Source organism: Schistocerca piceifrons, chromosome 11 (genome assembly GCF_021461385.2).
Source record: "Schistocerca piceifrons isolate TAMUIC-IGC-003096 chromosome 11, iqSchPice1.1, whole genome shotgun sequence".
Classification (NCBI taxonomy): Eukaryota; Metazoa; Arthropoda; class Insecta; order Orthoptera; family Acrididae; genus Schistocerca; species Schistocerca piceifrons.
Genome location: NC_060148.1, coordinates 98968220 through 98987447, shown reverse-complemented (window position 1 = coordinate 98987447; position 19228 = coordinate 98968220). Strand labels below are relative to the sequence as shown.

Genomic DNA, 19228 nt, shown 5'->3' with positions numbered 1-19228 from the left:
GCCTTGCTCCGACGTAGCAGCCCGACACGACTCGCCCAGCTGCGGTGTAGCAGCCCGACACGACTCGCTCAGCTGCGACATAGCAGCCCGACACGACTCACCCTGCTGCAACGTAGCAGCCTGACACGACTCGCCTAGCTGCGATGTAGCAACCCGACACGACTCGCCTAGCTCCGACGTAGCAGCCCGACACGACTCGCCTAGCTCCAATGTAGGAGCCCGACACGACTCGCCTAGCTCCGACGTGAGTCGCCTAGCTTCGACGTAGCAGCCCAACACGACTCGCCTAGCTCCGACGTAGCAGCCCGACACGACTCGGCTAGCTCCGACGTAGCAGCGAGACACGACTCCCCTAGCTCCGACGTGAGTCGCCTAGCTTCGACGTAGCAGCCCGACACGATTCGCCTAGCTGCGATGTAGCAGCCCGACACGATTCGCCTAGCCGCGGCGTAGCAGCCCGACACGACTCGCCTAGCCACAGCGTAGCAGCCCGACACGACTCACCTAGCTACGACATAGCCCCCCGATGCCACTCACCTAGATAGGGCGTAGCCCCCTGACTCTACTCACTTAACTGTGGTGTAGCAGCCCTACATGACTCGCCTAGCTGCGGCGTAGCAGCCCCATATGACTCGCGTAGCTGTGACGTAGCAGCCTGACACGACTCGCCTAGCTGCGACGTAGCAGCCCGACACGACTCGCCTAGCTCCGACGTAGCAGCCCGACATGACTCACCTAGCTCCGACGTAGCAGCCCGACACGACTCGGCTAGCTCCGACGTAGCAGCGAGACACGACTCCCCTAGCTCCGACGTGAGTCGCCTAGCTTCGACGTAGCAGCCCAACACGACTCGCCTAGCTCCGACGTAGCAGCCCGACACGACTCGCCCAGCTGCGGTGTAGCAGCCCGACACGACTCGCTCAGCTGCGACATAGCAGCCCGACACGACTCACCCTGCTGCAACGTAGCAGCCTGACACGACTCGCCTAGCTGCGATGTAGCAGCCCGACACGACTCGCCTAGCTCCGACGTAGCAGCCCGACACGACTCGCCTAGCTCCAATGTAGGAGCCCGACACGACTCGCCTAGCTCCGACGTGAGTCGCCTAGCTTCGACGTAGCAGCCCAACACGACTCGCCTAGCTCCGACGTAGCAGCCCGACACGACTCGGCTAGCTCCGACGTAGCAGCGAGACACGACTCCCCTAGCTCCGACGTGAGTCGCCTAGCTTCGACGTAGCAGCCCAACACGACTCGCCTAGCTCCGATGTAGCAGCCCGACACGACTCGCCCAGCTGCGGTGTAGCAGCCCGACACGACTCGCTAAGCTGCGACATAGCAGCCCGACACGACTCACCCTGCTGCAGCGTAGCAGCCTGACACGACTCGCCTAGCTGCGATGTAGCAGCCCAACACGACTCGCCTAGCTCCGACGTAGCAGCCCGACACGACTCGCCCAGCCCCGGTGTAGCAGCCCGACATGACTCGCCTGTAGTGTAGCCCCACGGAAGCCACTCACCTAGCTACAATATAGCCCTCCTATGCCACTCACCTAGCTACGGAATAGCCCCCTGACTCTACTCATCTAACAGTGGTGTAGCAGTCCGACACGACTCGCCTATCTGCGACGTAGCAGCCCGACACGACTCGCCTAGCTGCGACATTGCAGCCCGACACGATTCGCCTAGCTGCGATGTAGCAGCCCGACATGATTCGCCTAGCCGCGGCGTAGCAGCCCGACACGACTCGCCTAGCCACAGCGTAGCAGCCCGACACGACTCACCTAGCTACGACATAGCCCCCCGATGCCACTCACCTAGATAGGGCGTAGCCCCCTGACTTTACTCACTTAACTGTGGTGTAGCAGCCCTACATGACTCGCCTAGCTGCGGCGTGGCAGCTCCATGTGACTCGCGTAGCTGCGACGTAGCAGCCTGACACGACTCGCCTAGCTGCGACATAGCAGCCCAACACGACTTGCCTAGCTGCGACGTAGCAGCCCGACACGACTCGCCTAGCTGCGACATAGCAGCCCGACACGACTCGCCTAGCTGCGACGTAGCAGCCCGACACGACTCGCCTAGCTGCGACGTAGCAGCCCGACACGACTCGCCTAGCTGCGACGTAGCAGCCCGACACGACTCGCCTAGCTGCGACGTAGCAGTCCGACACAACTCGCCTAGCTGCGACTTTGCAGCCCGACACGACTCGCCTAGCTGCGACATAGCAGCCCGACACGACTCGCCCAGCTGCGGTGTAGCAGCCCGACACGACTCGCCTAGCTGCGACATAGCAGCCCGACACGACTCGCCTAGCTGCGACGTAGCAGCCCGACACGACTCGCCTAGCTGCGACATAGCAGCCCTACACGACTCGCCTAGCTGCGACGTAGCAGCCCGACACGACTCGCCTAGCTGCGACGTAGCAGCCCGACACGACCCGCCTAGCTGCGACTTAGCAGCCCGACACGACTCACCCTGCTGCAACGTAGCAGCCTGACACGACTCGCCTAGCGGCGATGTAGCAGCCCGACACGACTCGCCTAGCTCCGACGTAGCAGCCCGACACGACTCACCTATCTCCGACGTAGCAGCCCGACACGACTCGCCTAGCTCCGACGTAGCAGCCCGATACGACTCGCCTAGCTCCGACGTAGCAGCCCGACACGACTCGCCTAGCTCCGACATAGCAGCCCGACACGACTCGCCCAGCTGCGGTGTAGCAGCCCGACACGACTCGCCTGTGGTGTTGACCCACGGAAGCCACTCACCTAGCTACAATATAGCCCTCCTATGCCACTCACCTAGCTACGGCATAGCACCCTGACTCTACCCATCTAACTGTGGTGTAGCAGTCCGACACGACTCGCCTAGCTGCAGCGTAGCAGCCCCATACAACTCGCGTAGCTGTGACGTAGCAGCCCGACACGACTCGCGTAGCTGCGGCGTAGCAGCCCCATACGACTCGCGTAGCTGCGGCGTAGCAGCCCCATACGACTCGCGTAGCTGCGACATAGCAGCCCGACACGAGTCGCCTAGCTGCGATTTATCAGCCCGACACGAGTCGCCTAGCTGCGATGTAGCAGCCCGATACGACTCGCCTAGCTGCGATGTAACAGCCCGATACGACTCGCCTAGCTGCGATGTAGTAGCCCGACACGACTCGCCTATTTGCGGCATAGCAGTTGGACACGACTCAGCAGCCCGACGCAGCAGCCCGACACGAATCGCCTAGCTGCAATGTAACAGCCTGACACGACACGACTCGCCTAGCTGCGGCATAGCAGCCTAATATGATTTGTTCACTCAGTTGAGCATAGCCTTCTTAATCTAGCCTTTCTAACCTCGTTTACTCCCATTTCTGCACTGTTACAGACTTACATATAATGCATATGTTTTTAATGTAGTAAACCGTTTAATTGCTGGTATATGTAGTAAACTGTTTAATTCCTTGTAAATATAGTAAGCTGTTTAATTGTATGTAAATGTTAAACATTGTTCTGAACTATCTATCTTTCTTACTCCAAATATTTTCCTTTTGTGTATAATCACAGAATTATACCAGCATCGGAGCGTGCCATAGGTGTTGGAACTGTGAAGGCGGAGCCCTCGTCACCTCTGCCACCTTACGTCAGTTATGTCGGCAACACGGGGCCGGGAAGCTCTTTGAGAGATGGAGAGGGTACTGCAGCCTTCCTAGAAAAAGAAGACGATGACGAAGTCGAGGTGGTACCCCACAATCCAGTTGTCTGTCCTGCGCACGCCAGGAAACGGATAGTGTATTCCCAGATGCTCACTATGGCTATCATGGATTCCCCAAACTGGTTTGTTTCCTACCAACAAACTGATAAAGACAATACTTTAAAATAAGTTGTTTTCACTTTTTAAAAAACTGCACAGTTGCTTCCATTCAGAGAAGATCTTTGGGTAGTTGAAACTGCATGTTCTGTAATGCAATTTTGACGCTTTGACAGTGTGAAGTAGTTTTATGATACATTTGAAGTTTATATCGCTGACGAACATGTTATCCCGAGCAGTCTAAGGCACTGCCATCGTGGACTGTGCAGCTGGCCCCAGCGGAGGTTCGAGTCCTCCCTCGGGCATGGGTGTCTGTGTTTGTACTTAGGATAGTTTAGGTTAAGTAGTGTGTAGGCTTAGGGAGTGATGACATGAGCAGTTGAGTCCTATAAGATTTCACACACACAACAACATGTTACCTGGCAGGGATTGCAATGTATGCATTTCTACTCTACATTATATTAAGCACTGAACAAGATTTGAACTCAGAACCTTTCACTTAGCAGCCATACACTGTAACTATTGCGCTAACGCAGCTCGTCATTTCATAGGCATCCCGGAAGACTTTAATATATCACGCAAAATACCGACAAACACTGTTGATATGACTGTGAATTACTCACGTTTCGTCGAAGTACAATGGGAAATAAACAATTACCACTGTTCTTTATTGCGAAAAAGCGGTTAGTGAGAATGATACAAACACCTTTCCTTGCTATCGCCTGAATTAGGAGGCTTATTGCTTGTTTGGTTTAATTAATTAATAGAATATGAAGCAATTGGTATAAAGAATGCTTTTTCCAAACTTTCTACAAAAGAAAGTCTGCTATCAAGACACTGCTTTTGTACAATTACTTTATTTATGACTGAACATTTCTAAAACTGAAAACACTCGTCCGTGCTCTGCACTGCAGTCGAGCTGTGGCAACGTCGTTCTCTGTTCATTGGCTGACTGTGTTTTGTGACGTCAGATGTGCAGAACGAACCTAAACTCGGCTGCTGTCATAAATGACGCACACTTTAGTGAGCCACAACATTGTGACCACCTGCTTCACAGCATGATGTTTAATGTTTCATATTGCTCTCATTGAAATACTAGTGGCTCAAGGCTTTTTTTTGTAGCAAGATTAATTTGTGACCATTTATTCCATGTCTGACCAGGATGTTTTGGGCTGATGCGTAAGTTCGTAACTTTTTTCCACAAGTTTTAATTAACTCAACAGGTACACACAACAGAGACTTAATCATCAATAATATATTCTCCTTCACTATTTACAACAGTCTGCCAATGCTGGGGAAACTTTTTGATTCTGTAACTGTAGAAATCACACAGTTTTGAGGCGAAGAACTCTGTCAAGCCATGTTCAGAACGCATTTTTATTTGGAAAGGAATTTTGTTGAAGGTAGTTTGATAGAGAATGAAAAAGGTGAAAATGTGAGGGCACAAGATCAGATGAATAAAGTGGGTGCAGAATAACTTCCCAACCCAACTCCTGCATAGTTCTTATTGTCAGTCTAGCAGAATGCGGGCAGGCGTTATCGTGGAATAGCATTACTTCACACAGTCTTCCTGGTCATTGTTCTCGAATTGCGTCTGCAAGATGTTGCAGCTGTTGACAGTAAATGTCAGCATGGGGGTTACACCTCAGCGAAGCAATTCGTAGTACACCATAGCATCTCTGTTCTGCCAGATACATGAAATTATCTTTCGTGGATGCACACAGGTCTTTATATGAGGAGCTGCTGCTTTGTTTGGGCTCACCCATTTCTTCCTTTTCCAGAGATTAGCGTAAAGACACCATTTCTCCTCACCAGTAAAATATACAGGATAGGAATGGTCAGTGTTTTTCACAAGCCAACTGTTGACAAGCAAACAGAGATGCACATATGGCCACTTGCTGATTTTTGTGAGTTTGGCTTAGAGTGTGTGGTATCAATATGTTATATAGCTAGAGAAGGCCGAAATGCACGCTACTAGCTCACGCAGGATGGCGTGAGGTCTGAAACGGGATACGTAATGAATGCTATAAAGAAAAGTATGTAGCTTCTGGAATATTTAACTTTAATCCATCATTAGTATACATCGTTCTTGATGAGACATGCTTCATACGATAACTATCAATTGCTATGGCGCCTTGCTAGGTCGTAGCCATTGACTTAGCTGAAGGCTATTCTAACTATCTTCTCTGCAAATAAACGAGGCTTCGTCAGTGTTGCATCGCTAGCAAAGTCGGCTGTACAACTGGAGCGAGTGCTAGTAAGTCTCTCTAGACCTACCGTGTGGCGGCGCTCGGTCTGCGATCACTGACAGTGGCGACACGCGGGTCCGACATGTACTAATGGACCGCAGCCGATTTAAAGCTACCATCTAGCAAGTGTGGTGTCTGGCGGTGACACCACACAATACATGTGGATTTTGAAACTTCCCCTCGGCATGCAAATGTCGCACAATGGTGGAATGATCACGATCATCACATTTGTCAGTTCTCGAGTACACTGACGTGGATCGCTGTGGATTAATGCTTTTAAATGATCATCAGACCCAAAGACCTCCCTGAACACGGAGAGTCTCTAACATCAAAATGATCCTCCTTAAAATGAGAAAACCATTTTCTTGCCACGCTCTGTCCAATGGCATTATCCCCATACGTAGCGCAAATGGTTCTGGCTTCTTCTGCTACTGTCACCACTCTATTGAACTCAAATGGAAGACTATGTCAGAAATGTCCTGATCTCTCCACTTGACATTCCATTTTCTAATGTCTACAGCTCAACTCGTTATCTCCAGATGACAAAAACTGCGATAACAGGAGTGAACTAAAAATAAAAAAAAATGGCAAACAGTAAATAAACCCATAGCAACCAACATACGATGGTACCCGGTGAAATGCGTTAATACAGTCACTGCCCAAGAGTTTGTTTGTACCCTCCCTCACAAAGGCAAGCACTCTTAAATTACAGTGTGTACACCAATTTTACATCTATGCTGTGCAAACTGCTGTGAAGTGGATGGCAGAGGGTTGTTCTCATCTTGCCACCTATTAGTGCCTCTTCCTGTACCATTTATGTATGGAGGATGGGAAGAAAGATTGAATAAGTGCCTCTGTATGCACTGTCATCAGTTTACTCTCAGCTTGGTGGTCTGCTCAGAAGCAATATGTTGCACATTGCAGTATGAAGGCAATCCATAAAGTAACCACCCGTAAATCATGGCATTAGTATTCGTGCCCAGAGTATCGCTGTTGTCACATCTATGTGTTCTATGATTTAGTAAACGTCCAGCTGTGAAAGTAAGATTTCTTTCTGTGAAAACATTTCATCAGCAGGCATTCATCATCAGTTTTGTATTTCCTACAGTCAGTTCAAAACAAACGTTGCAGTGCACTGATATTCATCCTGACAGTACCCGAAAACTAAAGGGATTTTGAAGCAATTCAAATGGGATGTTTTTAATCAGCTCCCACTCAGCCCAGACTTGGCACCAAGTGATTTATGTGCCTAGGCATACATGAAGAATATGGTCGTGTCACAGCACCTTGATGATGACATCAAATTTCAAAATGATGTGGCAAAATGGCTATGTGCCCAAGTGGAAAAGTTTTATGAAGAAGGAATTTGTAAATTATTGAAATGAAATGCTATGACAAATGCTTAAATTGACTATGTTGTAAAACAACAAAAAGCTAGTTTCAATATGTATGTAATACAAAAATTTTTCTGTGCAACTTTTTTATTTACAGCCAAATGGAGGTTGCTTCCCAAACCGCCCCCATATATTTCTAGATCCCTCACGTAATACTGCTTCTTGAAACTTTGTAAATAGGCTTTGGTGGAATAGTTGTCACTAGTCACGTACATCAATTTGTATGTGGTCATCCTCAAATAGGTCAGGTCTATTTGTTGCTGTTAGCCCTAATGTAAAGGGTGTTTCAACATTACACTGACACCAAGGGGATGTAGAAGGTGTCTTTTGGAACAAAGTGAAGGTAGGAACCTGGGTCCAGAAACGTGATACAAGGACACTACAGAACGTCAAAGTTGTAGGCCCCAGTGCCTGTATATGCTTATATACATACAGGATGATTCCGTGATGATGATACAAACTTTCAGGGATGATGGAGAAGGATGAATGTACCAGTTTGAGGTAAGGAACACTGGTCTGGCAACAAATGAGTTGAAAGTTATAAGCGAAAATCATTCTGATAACTCCGACAGTGGAATAAATGTACTGGTACTGTTGTTGTTAAGATTGTAGGGTAGGCAACTTTCAGAGGTGATAGTGTATACCAAAACAAGAAAAAATGTCCAGTAAACGTGGGCTCTAAAATGCATACCTGAGGAGCTATGAGCAGTTTACATCTTCGTTATTGTGAAACACATCTTCTCTATCGAACGTGTGCCCATAGCTTCTCAGGTATGCATTTGAGAGCCCACGTTTATGGGAAATTTCTTTTTTCTTGTTTTGATCCATAGTACCACCTCTGGAAGTTGCTTACCCTACACTCTTAGCAGCAACAGTGCCAGCACATTTATTCCACTGTCTGAAGTATCAGTTGTCAGTTACAACTTTCGACTCATTTGTTTCCGATACAAGGACCCTTATCTCAAACTGATACATTCAGCTTTCTCCATTACCCCTGTAAGTTAGTAACGTCCTCACAGACTCATTCTGTATGTACATACATATGCGAGCCCTGTGGCCTGTAACTTTGACTCTGTGTAAGGTTGTCGGATGTATAATTTCATCGTGGGTGGGCTACTGAATTATCTTGTCTGAGGAGGTTTCAGAGAGAGCATTTAGCAACTTTTTATAAGACGTCATGTCATGCCAAACTGCACTGTGGAACGTGGTGGTGCGAGCAGGCAGCTTGCGGTAAGAGGTAAACTGCTGACTGGTACGAGTGCTAGGAAAGAAGAGTCATCATCTGACAGTAGAGGGAAATGAAGGACTGAGACAGCTGACTGGCCTGAGCACTCACAAATGGTGAAAACTAAATATTAAATTGGAACAAATCTAGCACCATAATGAAGGAATTGATAGTGCAGAATGTATTAATAGTGCTAAACTGGCAATATTTGTTTTTTCAGTAAATTTGTACCCAAAAAGATGGAACAATATTTTCCTGAAACCGATCATGTTTATAAGAAAATAAAGTCACAGGAGAAGTGGGTATTTTCAATCTGACCGTGCAGCTCAATTGCAGATGTTCCATAAATGGAATCCTATGCCGTACATTTCAGTGAGGTATAGATATTATGAGGACGAGGAGAAAATTCCGCGACACTGTAGAGTGGTACAGTAACCTCCTTCACATTTCAGTATTGGCGAAATGTCTGTTCTATTATGTCATACGTATGACCGTCTGTTTGATAGCGAGTCGATCTGCAGTCGAAACACAGTACAGCTGATTGTGTGTGGCACGGATTGGACAAATTAACTAGAGGTTGGTGGAAACAGATATCTACGCGCAGATCACCCGATTCCTGTAAATTGCAGGCCAGTGGTTTGTGGGTGCAGAACTGACATCCTTTAATATCCTAGACCTGTTAAATTGGGCTCAGATAAGACATACATGGTGGCCACGACATTGATGTGAATTCACTATCTCTGTAGCACGAGTCTAACCTTGTGGCACAGACAGTTGGGAAAGTGACGCATGTGATCCATAATAATTTTCATGTACCGTATTTACTCGAATCTAAGCCGCACCTGAAAAATGAGACACGAAATCGAGGGAAAAAAATTTGCCCGAATCTAAGGGGAGAGAGGCTGCACCACCAAATTATAAAAAAGTTGGTCCATTTTAATATGAGACACAATTTAGGTCGAATGAATGACAATATAGCTACAGTAGTTTGGTTCGAGTCGTAAATGTGGAGGCTGGCCGTGTGGCATCGCCCGCTCTGCCTGTGAGTGGACATGTGGCCGCTCCTTCAGCAAGGTCCGAGCAGGCACACGGGGGGAGGGGTTTATTAGTTATTGGGAGCTCCAACGTTAGGCGGGTGACGGAGCCCCTTAGGAAAATAGCGGAAAGGTCGGGGAAGAAGGCCAGTGTTCACTCTGTCTGCTTGCCGGGGGTCTCATCCGAGATGTGGAGGAGGCCCTGCCGGGGGCGATAGAGAGCACTGGGTGCACCCGACTGCAAATTGTTGCTCATGTCGGCACCAATGACTCCTGCCGTCTGGGTTCAGAGGTCATCCTCAGTTCATACAGGTGGTTGGCGGAGTTGGTGCAGGCAGAAAGCCTCCCTCGCAGGATGGAATCAGAGCTAACTATTTGTAGTATCGTTCCCAGAACCGATCGCGGTCCTCTGGTTTGGAGCCGAGTGGAAGGCTTAAACCAGAGGCTCAGACGATTCTGCGGAAATCTGGGGTGCAAATTTCTCAACCTCCGCTATCGGGTGGAGAAATGTAGGGTCCCCCTGAATAGGTCAGGCGTGCACTACACGCCGGAAGCGGCTACGAGGGTAGTGGAGTACGTGTGGAGTGCACATGGGGGTTTTTTAGGTTAGAGAATTCCCTCCCTAGGCCCGACAAGGCGCCTCCTGAGACGCGGCAAGGTAGGAGTAGGCAAAATGCAACAGGGAATAACAATATTAATGTGCTAATAGTAAACTGCAGGAGTGTCTATAGAAAGGTCCCAGAACTGCTCTCATTAATAAACGGTCACAATGCCCAGCTAGGGACAGAAAGTTGGCTGAAACCAGACGTAAACAGTAATGAAATCCTAAACTCAGATTGGAATGTATACCGCAGAGACAGGCTGGACAGTGAAGGCAGAGGCGTGTTTATAGTGAAAGAAGTGCAATAATATCGAAGGAAATTGACGGAGATCCGAAATGTGAAATGATTTGGTTGAAGGTCACGGTTAAAGCAGGCTCAGACATGGTAATTGGATGTCTCTATAGGCCCCCTGGCTCAGCAGCTGTTGTGGCTGGGCACGTGAAGGATAATTTGGAAAATATTTCGAGTAGATTTCCCCACCATGTTATAGTTCTGGGTGGAGATTTTAATTTGCCGGATATAGACTGGGAGACTCAAATGTTCATAATGGGTGGCAGGGACAAAGAATCCAGTGAAATTTTTTTAAGTGCTTTATCTGAAAACTACCTTGAGCAGTTAAACAGAGAACCGACTCGTGGCGATAACGTATTAGACCTTCTGGTGACAAACAGACCCGAACTATTTGAAATAGTTAACGCAGAACAGGGAATCAGCGATCATAAAGTGGCTACGGCATCGATGATTTCAGCCGTAAATAGAAATATTAAAAAAGGTAGGAAGATTTTTGTGTTTAGCAAAAGTGATAAAAAGCAGATTACAGAGTACCTGACGGCTCAACACAAAAGTTTTGTCTCAAGTATAGATAGTGTTGAGGATTAGTGGACAAAGTTCAAAACCATCGTACAATATGCATTAGATGAGTATGTGCCAAGCAAGATCATAAGAGATGGAAAAGAGCCACCGTGGTACAACAACCGAGTTAGGGGACTGCTGCGGAAGCAAAGGGAACTTCACAGCAAACATAAACATAGCCTAAGCCTTGCAGACAAACAAAAATTACACGAAGCGAAATGTAGTGTGAGGAGGGCTATGCGAGAGGCGTTCAATGACTTCGAAGGTAAAGTTCTGTGTACTGACTTGGCAGAAAATCCTAAGAAATTTTGGTCTTATGTCAAAGCGGTAGGTGGATCAAAACAAAATGTCCAGATACTCTGTGACCAAAATGGTACTGAAACAGAGGATGACAGACTAAAGGCCGAAATACTAAATGTCTTTTTCCAAAGCTGTTTCACAGAGGAAGAGTGCACTGTAGTTCCTTCTCTAGATTGTCGCACAGATGACAAAATGGTAGATATTGAAATAGACGACAGAGGGATAGAGAAACAATTAAAATCGCTCAAAAGAGGAAAGGCCGCTGGACCTGATGGGATACCAGTTCGATTTTACACAGAGTACGCGAAGTAACTTGCCCCCCTTCTTGCAGCAGTGTACCGTAGGTCTCTAGAAGAGCGTAGCGTTCCAAAGGATTGGAAAAGGGCACAGGTCATCCCCGTTTTCAAGAAGGGACCTCGAACAGATGTGCAGAACTATAGACCTATATCTCTAACGTCGATCAGTTGTAGAATTTTGGAACACGTGTTATGTTCGAGTATAATGACTTCTCTGGAGACTAGAAATCTACTCTGTAGGAATCAGCATGGGTTTCGAAAAAGACGGTCGTGTGAAACCCAGCTCGCGCTATTCGTCCACGAGACTCAGAGGGCCATTGACACGGTTTCAGAGGTAGATGCCGTGTTTCTTGACTTCCGCAAGGCGTTCGATACAGTTCCCCACAGTCGTTTAATGAACAAAGTAAGAGCATATGGACTATCAGACCAATTGTGTGATTGGATTGAAGAGTTCCTATATAACAGAACGCAGCATGTCATTCTCAATGGAGAGAAGTCTTCCGAAGTAAGAGTAATTTCAGGTGTGCCGCAGGGTACTGTCATACGACCGTTGCTATTCACAATATACATAAATGACCTTGTGGATGACATCGGAAGTTCACTGAGGCTTTTTGCGGATGATGCTGTGGTGTATCGAGAGGTTGTAACAATGGAAAATGTACTGAAATGCAGGAGGATCTGCAGCGAATTGACGCATGGTGCAGGGAATGGCTATTCAATCTCAATGTAGACAAGTGTAATGTGCTGCGAATACATAGAAAGATAGATCCCTTATCATTTAGCTACAAAATAGCAGGTCAGCAACTGGAAGCAGTTAATTCCACAAATGATCTGGGAGTTCGCATTAGGAGTGATTTAAAATGGAATGATCATATAAAGTTGATCGTCAGTAAAGCAGATGCCAGACTGAGATTCATTGGAAGAATCCTAAGGAAATGCAATCCGAAAACAAAGGAAGTAGGTTACAGTACGCTTGTTCGCTCACTGCTGGAATACTGCTCAGCAGTGTGGGATCCGTACCAGATAGGGTCGATAGAAGAGATAGAGAAGATCCAACGGAGAGCAGCGCGCTTCATTACAGGATCATTTAGTAATCGCGAAAGCATTACGGAGCTGATAGATAAACTCCAGACGCTCAGTAGCTCGGTGCGTGCTTTTGTTGAAGTTTCGAGAACATACCTTCACCGAAGAGTCGAGCAGTATATTGCTCCCTCCTACGTGTATCTCGCGAAGAGACAACGAGGATAAAATCAGAGAGATTCGAGCCCACACAGAAGCATACCGACAATCCTTCTTTCCACGAACGATACGAGACTGGAATAGAAGGGAGAACCGATAGAGGTACTCAGGGTACCCTCCGCCACACACCGTCAGGTGGCTTGTGGAGTACGGATGTAGATGTAGATGTAGAAGCTTAGCAGTTAAGCTTTACCAGGTAGCCATTGCTATGCGTCAGGCGCTCTGTCCGTATTTTTTTATTTCCTTTTTCACGTGCTTCGTCTGGTTTGAATTGATTGCTTATTTTTCTTTGCTCTGATAAGTGCTGTTGTCTTTGTTATAGGTGTTTACGTCACTCTAAGCTGAAAAGGCATTACTGTACTGTGTCTTGCATTGTTTGTCGCATTCTGATAATGTGTGTTTACGACCTGTCGCCACTCGCGGCACGGCTCGCTTTTGTGCACGCTGCCGCCTTGGAGGAGTGGAGGGTATAATAGGCTGTAAGCATCAACAGTTTGAGTTCTGTCCCCAGTGCAATATTTATATCTCGGAACCTATAAGAGGTAGAAGAAAAATTGTAAATAAAAGTATGTAAGAATTTTTTAACTGAATAGAATTTACTCGGGATACTGTAACTGGTGGGGGGTGGGGGTGGGGGAGTGGAGTGTGTGGCTGTGAAATCGGCTGTCCCCCCCCCTCCCCCCTCCCTGCCCACACACACGCGCACACACACACAAACACACAAAATTGTAGTGCAAGCACAGATGATGTGAGGCCGAGAACTTCAATTTTCCAACTGGGGACCATCTACAAAACGTATTAAAAATTGTAACTGCCAGAATAGTCACGATGTCAGATACCCCCGCCCTTTTTTCACTTGCTCATTAGTAAAATTATTTGACAATTATTCTGCAACATTGAGTATTTGATGTCATATTGACATTGCAAGAAATGCTGTAAGCTATCATTCATTACTGAAAAAAATTGCTTCATTGTGGGTGTAATTACTGTCTAGTTTCACCACTCTTTGTTGGCACCCATTCGATTAATACAGTTTTTGTTTAAAGTTACAAATTTCCACTTGACGTCTGTTGTGGAAACTTTATTGTATGACATTTTTATAAAATTTAGTTGGTGCATTGAATGCACTTTCAGCTTTCATTTGACAAAACCAGTGTAATGTTAAAATACAGCAGTGATAGTGTTTGCTTGACAGTCGTGTCAATTACATATTTAGGCTTAATGGTGCAGATGAATTGAGCTCATAGGTACGATATTAGGGAAGGTGAATGGTTGATACTGGTTTATTGGGAGACCTTTAGAAAATGTAACTCATCTGTAAAAGAGACCTCATATAGAACACTTGCACAGATTCTTGGGAAATGCCCATGTGTTTGGGATCCCCATCAGGAAAGCATCGAAACATTTCAAAGGCGTGCTGCTAGATTTTTTACCAGGTGTTACTCAATATGTGAGTGTTTGCAGATGCTTTGTGAATTCAAATGGGATTCCCTGGAGGGAAGATGAAATTCTTCTGCAAAACACTATTGAAAAAATTTAGATCACCAGTATTTAAAGCTTACTGCCAAATGATTCTTCTCCCATACATTTTGCATCAATGACAGATGCAAGTTATCCATACATATTATAAAAATGAATGTGTGTGTGTGTGTGTGTGTGTGTGTGTGTGTGTGTGTGTGTGTGTGTGCGCGTGTGTGTGTGCGCGCGCGTGCATGTGTTTTCCAAATCTCTTCCTAAACCACTGGAGAGATTTCAACCAAACTTGATACACATATCCTTTACTGTCAGGCAACAATCGTGATGGTAAGAACCACCTACCTAACACATTTTATGAGAAATGATGTCATAAACAATTAGATACATGATAAACTGCGACATTACGCATGACGTTTCAGTGTATTACTTCGTGTGCTACTAACTGTATTCGTAATAAATTTCACTATGTGATCAAAAGTATCTGGACCCCCCAAAAACATACATTTTTCATTTTAGGTCCATTGTGCTGCCACCTACTGCCAGGTACTTCATATCAGCGACCTCAGTAGATTAGATTAGATTTTCGTTCCGTAGATCCTAGATCCATGCTGAGGAGATCCTCGTGGATGTGGAACATGTCATCCTTTTTTTTTTTTTTAAGCTGAAATAAAAAAATAACAATACTAATTGTATGAATATATGCAATACATCATTTGTTTCTATTAAAAAATTCATCAGTGGAGTAGAAGGAGTTGGCCACTAGTAAGTCTTTCAAGCTCCTTTTAAATTGATCGTTATTTGTAACTAAATTTTTTATGTTTGCTGGCAAATTATTGAAGATGAGTGTTCCTGAGTAGTGGACCTCTTTTTGAACTAAAGTAAGTGCTTTTAAGTCCTTGTGCAGATCATTTTTGTTCCTGGTATTGTATGTATGAACTGAGCTGTTTGTTGGAAAAAGAGATATATTATTTAGGACAAATTTCATTAAGGAGTAAATATACTGAGAGGCAGTAGTTAGTATACCCAGTTCTTTGAAGAGGTTTCTACAGGACGTCCGTGAATTTACTCCACAAATAATACGTATTACACACTTTTGGACTCTGAAAACTTTTGTTTGACTTGAAGAGTTACCCCAAAATATTATACCATATGACATTATGGAATGAAAGTAGGCAAAGTATGCAAGCTTTTTCATTTTTATGTTGCCTATGTCTGCTAACACTCGAATTGCAAATACAGATTTGTTAAGGCGTTTCTGCAGTTCTGTGGTGTGCTCCTCCTAACTGAATTTATTATCAAGTCAACCTCTTCTATCTGCTCTTCTTCATACTTTATGCATATGCTAGGTGGAAACCTCTTACAGGTTCTGAATTGTATGTAGTGAGTCTTCTCAAAGTTTAATGTCAGTGAGTTGGCTTTAAACCAATTATTAATATCCATGAAAATATCATTAGCAGATCTTTCTAGAACTACACTCGACATACTATTTATTGCAACACTTGTGTCATCTGCAAACAAAACGAACTTTGCTTCTGGCAGTGTAACTGATGAGAGATCATTAATGTATACAAGAAAAAGCAATGGCCCCAAGATGGATCCTTGTGGCACACCACATTTAATTTCTTCCCATTCTGATGATGACTGATGACTTAATTCACTAGTCCCTTGTACTGACACCCTTTGTTTCCTGTTAGCTAGGTATGACTTGAACCATTTTGCAGCACTGCCCGTGACACCTTAGAATTCTAATTTATTTAAAAGGATGTTGTGGTTCACACAATCAAATCCCTTTGACAAATCACAGAAAATACCTGCTGCTTGTAATTTGTTATTTAATGAATTAAGTACATTTTCACTGTAGGTGTAAATAGCCTTCTCGATATCAGAACCCTTCAGAAAGCCAAACTGTGTTCTTGATAATATGTTATTTGTGGTCAGATGGTTGAGAAGCTGCCTGTACATTACTTTTTCTAAAATGTTTGAGAATGCTGGCAAAAGTGAAATCGGTCTGTAGTTTGATGGTATCTCTTTATCCCCTTTCTTGAATAGAGGCTTAACATCTGCATATTTTAGCCAGTCAGGAAATGTCCCGGTTACAATTGACTGGTTACACAAGTAACTTAGAATTGTACTAAACTCACAAGAACATGCCTTAATTAACTTTGTTGATATTTCATCGTAACCACTAGAATGCTTTGTTTTCAAAGATTTTATTATGGAAGTTATTTCTTTTGGTGAAGTGAGTGACATATTCATGTAGCTGAAGCTATTTGTAAAGGCTAGTGTCAGATATTCAAGGGCATTATTTACTGATCCTGACAATCCCATTCTATCAGTAACGGATATAAAGTACTTCTTAAATAGATTTGCCACACTATGCCCATCGGTTACTAATGTGTCATCTACCCTTAATGCTATTTGCTCCTGTTCCTTTCTGGTTCTACCAGTCTCCTCTTTCACTATATCCCATATTGTTTTTATTTTGTTCCCTGACATTGCTATCTCCTTCTCGTAGTGCATTTGTTTAGATGTCTGAATTACTTTTTTTAATATTTTACAGTGTTCTTTGTATTTAGCTAAATCATCAGTATTGGAGCTATTCTTGGTCGATAGATACATTTTCCTTTTTGTCTTACAGGAAATCTTTATTCTGTGTGTAATCCATGGTTTTATTATAGACTTCTGTTTAATTTGAGTAACTTTGAGTAAGTAGTCATTAGACATTGTGAGAGGGCAGAATGGGGCACTCCGTGGAACTCACGGACTTCGAACGTGGTCAGGTGGTTGGGTGTCACTTGTGTGGTATGTCTGTATGTGAGATTTCCACACTGCTAAACATCCCTAGGTCCACTGTTTCCGATGTGATAGTGAAGTGGAAATGTGAAGGGACACATACAGCACAAAAGCGTACTGGCCGATGTCGTCTGTTGACTGACAGAGACCGCTGATGGTTGAAGAAGGTTGGAATGTGTAATAGGCAGACCTCTATCCAGACCATCACACAGGAATTCCAAACTGCATCAGGATCCACTGCAAGTACCATGACTGTTAGGAGGGAGGTAAGAAAACTTGATTTCATGGTCGAGTGGCTGTTCATAAGCCATACATCACGCCGGTAAGTGCCAAATGACACTTCACTTGGTGTAAGATGGGTAAACATTGGACGATTGAACAATGGAAAAACGTGTGAAGTGACGAAGCACGGTACACAATGTGGCAATCCGATGGCAGGCTGTGGGTATGACGAATGCCTGGTGAACGTCATCTGCCAGCGTGTGTAGTGCCAACAGTAAAATTTGGAGGCGGCGGTGTTGTGGAGTGGGCCTCTTTTTCATTGAGGGGGCTTGCACCCCTTGTTTTGCGTGGCACTATCATAGCACAGGCCTGCACTGATGTTTTAAGCATCTTTTTGCTTCCCACTCTTGAAGAGCAATTCGGGCATGGAGATTGCATCTTTCAACACCATTGAGTACCTGTTCATAGTTCATGGCCTGTGGCAGACACGACAATAACATCCCTGTAATGGATTAGCCTGCACAGAGTCCTGACCTGAATCCTACAGAGCACCTTTGGGATGTTTTGGAACACCAACTTTGTGCTAGGCCTCACTGACTGACATCGATACCTGTCCTCAGTGCAGCACTCCGTGAAGAATGGGCTGCCATTGCCCAGAAAATCGTACAGCACCTGATTGAATGTATGTCTGCGAGAGTGGAAGCTGTCGTCAAGGCTAAGGGTGGGGCAACTCCATATTGAATTCCGGTATTTACAGATGGAGGGCGTCATGAACTTGTAAGTCGTTTTCAGCCAACTGTCTGGATAGTTTTGATCACATAGTCTATGCTGCTGCATGCACCCACAAAATTAAATTATTATATGACATGTAGATCAGGAGATAGGACATCACGAGCACTGTGATTTGTGAGAAACTACCACATCATGCTTGATGTTAAAGTCTATTACTCCTTCACTACTAACTTTATTGGCAACATATTTCGCAGACAGCATGCACGTGTGCTGCTGAATGTACCTACTGAAATACATCACTGTATGACACATATTTGTTGAGATATGATGTCATAAACATGGAGATAGATGAAAAATTACCACATCATACACGAATGTTTAATACATTTCTTCTTTACTACTAAGACAGTTGTACAATCAGGTCAAATTAAGCATATCCCTAATATGTGGCAACTCTTTTGACAGCTTTCAAATGGGAAGTGCAAATGCCTATAGGCATCAACAGTAACTGTCTATAAAACTATGAGGACACATTGCTATAGACATTTATATAGTTGTGTTTTTGCTGAAGTGCCTTCAAATAGAAAGACTTGCACCAGGTGGCCGGAAAACCACTGGCAGCCAATAATGCCGTACAATCGTTCACCGCCCCCACGTGTGTGCGCTCTGTGTCAGTGTGGCTGGATGCGACATTGCATTCAATCCGTATATTGCCAAATTTCCTGGGTGAATCTGTGTGCATTTTATACATATTGCTCACAAAAATTGTATTGGCTTTGAAGTACATCTCCAGTTGCTGCACCAACACCTGCACACTGTGATGCTCTTGTTATTCGTACTGCAGCAGAACTGTCTCTGTAGAAAATCAGCAATATGTACTCTCCTCTCTTGTTGCGCAGTGGTCTCAGCGTGGGGGTAACTTGCTTTCTGAATTCCCTTTGTAAAACAAAAATGCTTAATTTTGTATCTAGTGCTAAAGATCTAGTAGGTCAGTGAGGTATAAAAGATTTTCAGGTAT

At 45.2% G+C, this 19228-nt stretch overlaps 1 protein-coding gene across 3 annotated transcripts in view; it reads left to right on the top strand.

The window, feature by feature from the left end:
* LOC124720416 overlaps positions 1-19228 on the top strand; it is a 331791-nt gene that overhangs the window by 191937 nt on the left and 120626 nt on the right. For all 3 annotated transcript variants that reach the window (XM_047245766.1, XM_047245767.1, XM_047245765.1), the window contains one exon: positions 3553-3822. In XM_047245766.1, the coding sequence (XP_047101722.1) occupies positions 3553-3822 (270 nt within the window). The remainder of the gene's footprint in view (positions 1-3552; positions 3823-19228) is intronic.